This window comes from Apteryx rowi, unplaced genomic scaffold (assembly GCF_003343035.1).
Source record: "Apteryx rowi isolate R43461 unplaced genomic scaffold, aptRow1 scaffold_296, whole genome shotgun sequence".
Classification (NCBI taxonomy): domain Eukaryota; kingdom Metazoa; phylum Chordata; class Aves; order Apterygiformes; family Apterygidae; genus Apteryx; species Apteryx rowi.
Window position 1 is genome coordinate 468,163 of NW_020449374.1, and position 3,129 is coordinate 471,291.

General features: G+C 59.2%; 1 protein-coding gene across 1 annotated transcript; it reads left to right on the forward strand.

Annotated features, from left to right (window-relative positions):
* Positions 1-1,400: 1,400 nt before the first annotated feature.
* FANCF (FA complementation group F) lies at positions 1,401-2,674 on the forward strand. Its single transcript, XM_026069429.1, has one exon. The coding sequence runs from the start codon at positions 1,401-1,403 to the stop codon at positions 2,484-2,486; it is 1,086 nt and encodes a 361-aa protein (XP_025925214.1). The 3' UTR covers positions 2,487-2,674.
* The last annotated feature ends 455 nt before the right edge of the window (positions 2,675-3,129 follow it).

Sequence of the window (3,129 nt, forward strand, 5' to 3'; positions counted from 1 at the left end):
AGAGTTTATATGCCCCCAGTCCATTGCCCACAAGTGCAAGTAATTCAGATAATAACTCCAGAAGCAACTGTTGCCAGCTCTAAGATGTAGAGGAGCAAACGTGAGCCATGCAGAAGAGCAAGCATGCTACAGCTGGCCCTACAACACTACAGCTCACAGTCGGTAACAAGCTCCACACAGAGCTCGTTCACTTTGCCAGGCGTTGGCTTTGTCTTCGGCAGGCCCTGACCAAAGCAGTGATGGTGCTCCTGGGGGGCRGGCGCCCCTCGCTGCCCGGCAGTGCTCTGCCGGCGTGGGGAGAGGACGCTGCCCCGCAGAGCAGCCCGGGCCTGGCCGCGGGCCCGCCAGGCCCCTCGGCCGCCCCTTCCTCCGTCCCTGCTTGGCAGCCGGCGCACGTGAGCTGCCGGGGGGGCGCTGCGGGCAGCCTCGGGCCGAGGCCGCGCGGAAGGTGCTGGAACTGGGCTGTGGCCCATTGCCCTGCAGGGATGCTTCCTGCCTGCTGCTGCCCTGGCGGCGAGGAAGGAGCTCAACTGCCTGTTTTCCACCTGAGCAGGAGCCGTCGTCATTCCAGCAGGTAGGCCACAGCCTGGGGCGTATGACTAATACCCCTTGCACGTGGTGTAAAACAGTCCTTTAGCTCGAGTGGTGGAGCAGGGAAGGAAAGGASGGATTGTGCCTCTTTGCTAGCAGCAGGAGGAGCACGGGAACGCTTACGCCACGCTCTCCGCGATGCACCCATGCAGGTGCCACACAGGGGCCTCCGCCGCAGGCTCGGGGGCACACCCGGCCGTTGGACAGGAGTCCACCACCACCACGCAGAAAGCGAGCCTCGCTCGCTGTGGTGCCACATGAGGACTGAGGGCCAGCTCGGAGCCGTGAGGTATCACTAGTGAGGAAACCGCAGAGGCAGGCGGCGCCTCACCCGACCTGGGCTGCTCCCTGGCAGCGAGGGGCACCCACGGCAGCGAGTGCACCCCCGAGGCACAGTGTATCAGGTTTTGAAGAGGTTTCTTTTTTTATTATTTTTAAAGGGGCGCTTAGGTGTCACACAGCTCTTAGTTTAGGGTTTTTTTTTTTTTTTTTTTTTTTTAAGAAGAAAACGGCATACGAGAGGTGATTGTTTTTTTTTTTTTTTCTTTTTCAATTCTGCTCAACTGCCTTCACCTCCCGTTCACTGAGAGGCGAAAAACAAACACCTGAGGCTCGAGCACGCGAAATTCCCCTTTAACGGAAATCAATCCGCAGCGGATTGACGCTAGTGCCAGCCAATAGCACTGCGAAGCCCCACCCTCGCCGGCCTGGATTGGCCCGTTTCCCGGGCCTCGGGGGGTGGGCCTCGGGCTCAAACCGGCGGCGCCAAGGGGAGGGTGGCGGTTGGGGCGGGGGCCGGGCGCGCCGCCATGGAGGCGCTGCTGGAGCAGGTGGCGCAGCTGCCGGGGCTTCTGGCCGTCTCCCGCTCCGCGCTGGTGCGCGCCTGGGACGCGCCGACCCTCGGCAGGGCCCTGGAGTGGGCTCGCTACTTCCAGCACCTCCATGGCCGCTTCCGCGCCCGGCCGCGGCTGCGGGCCGCTCTGGGGCGGCGGCTGCGGCAGGGCCAGCCGCGGCCTCTGCTCTGCTTCCGCCATCTGGGCCGCTGCCCGGCGCTGCTGGGGCTGGCGCTGCTGGAGAACCGCGCTCTGCCGCCCGCCGCCTGCCGCCGCCTGCTCCAGAGCCTGCTGCAGCCCGGGGCCGCCGCCCAGTCCCCCAGCCTCGCACTGCTCGCCCGGCGGAAGGCGGCCTCCCGCCTGCTGGCGCCGCCGCGCCCCGCGGGGCCCCTGGCGGCGCTGGAGCCGCAGGTGCGGGCCGAGGCGCAAATGCTGCTTATGCAGCTGCGGGAGGAGGAGGAGGCCGAGCCGGGGGGCGGGCGGGCTGGCGAGGCCCGGGAGCGGCTGTTCTGGGTGGCCGGGCTCCTGGAGCAGCTCCCCCAGCCCAGGGCCTTCCAGGTGGTGGCGGCGGCGCTGCTGCAGCAGCGGGGCGGCGACGAGGGCTGGGGTGAGAGTAGCGGCGAGGAAGGACTGAGGGGCAGAGCAGGAGACAGACACGTGGCTGGGCCGCTGCTTTCCTGGCTGCTGGAGAGCCCGGAGCGATTTTCTGCCTTCTGCCTCCTGCTCCCAGGCTCTCTTCTCGCCTCCCTAGCTGCTCACTATTCCCAGTTAAGCGCCCCTTATCTGGACCTCTTAACTGCTTGGGGAAGCCGTTTGCTCTATGACCCCTTGCAGGGACGGTGGGATAATAGTTGTTTTGATAAGGCCGAGTTGTCCTGGGAGGAGCTGAGGGAGCGTTTTGACTGCCTCTGCCGGGGACCTGCACCACTCGGGGGACAGACCCAAGCTGCCCTGGAGCTCCTGAAGGCGCAGGATGGAGACTTTCACGTCTGTGGCCTAAGTGTGTGGACTGACTTACTGATGGAGGTAGAGAAATCCCTGAGAAAAGAAGTGGAGCGCTAATGTGAACACAAGAGCAACCTTAAGACTTATTAAATCCAAGAAACCTACTTACCTTCTCTATATTTAGTGTGAAAGGCAAGGAAGAGAGCTGCACCTCATTTAGGGCTGAAGACTAAACATTCACGTGACTGAACATACTCTTTCTAACTGCMTATGATGTCCGTTAAAGGAGGCCTAGTCCTTTTTTGTAATTGTACAGTTAACTCTCCTGGTCACTAGCAGGAACTGTCTTCCTTTTCAGTACTTGCTGTTCATATAATAAAATGCAGAAAATGCCTTTTGTTTTAGAAGCAGAAAAAGTAGTTTTCCTTTGGTGTTAGAAAATATTGCAGTTCAAATGCATTACAGTTGTGACAGTGTCCTGTCTCTTTCTAATTGTTGCAGGCTGACCAAATGTTCAAAGAGGAAGGTGGACTTTCAGACTTGAAAACTACAAGTTGAGGATTACGTTAGTAATAGCTGTACTGGTTGGGTCATCTGTTTTGGTGGGTGTTTTCMTGCTTCCATATACCTTGTGTGTGGCTTTACGTCTGGGTTTAAGTAAAGATGAGAGAAAGCCAATTGGAAAACCTACTGAAAAGTTCTAAAATCAGAACACGTTTTTAGTTACCATATTATATGCTTATATACAAGTATGTCCTAG

Bases quoted from the DNA above. Each gene is read 5' to 3' on its own strand.
- FANCF (XM_026069429.1), top strand. From the start codon at position 1,401: ATGGAGGCGCTGCTGGAGCAGGTGGCGCAGCTGCCGGGGCTTCTGGCC.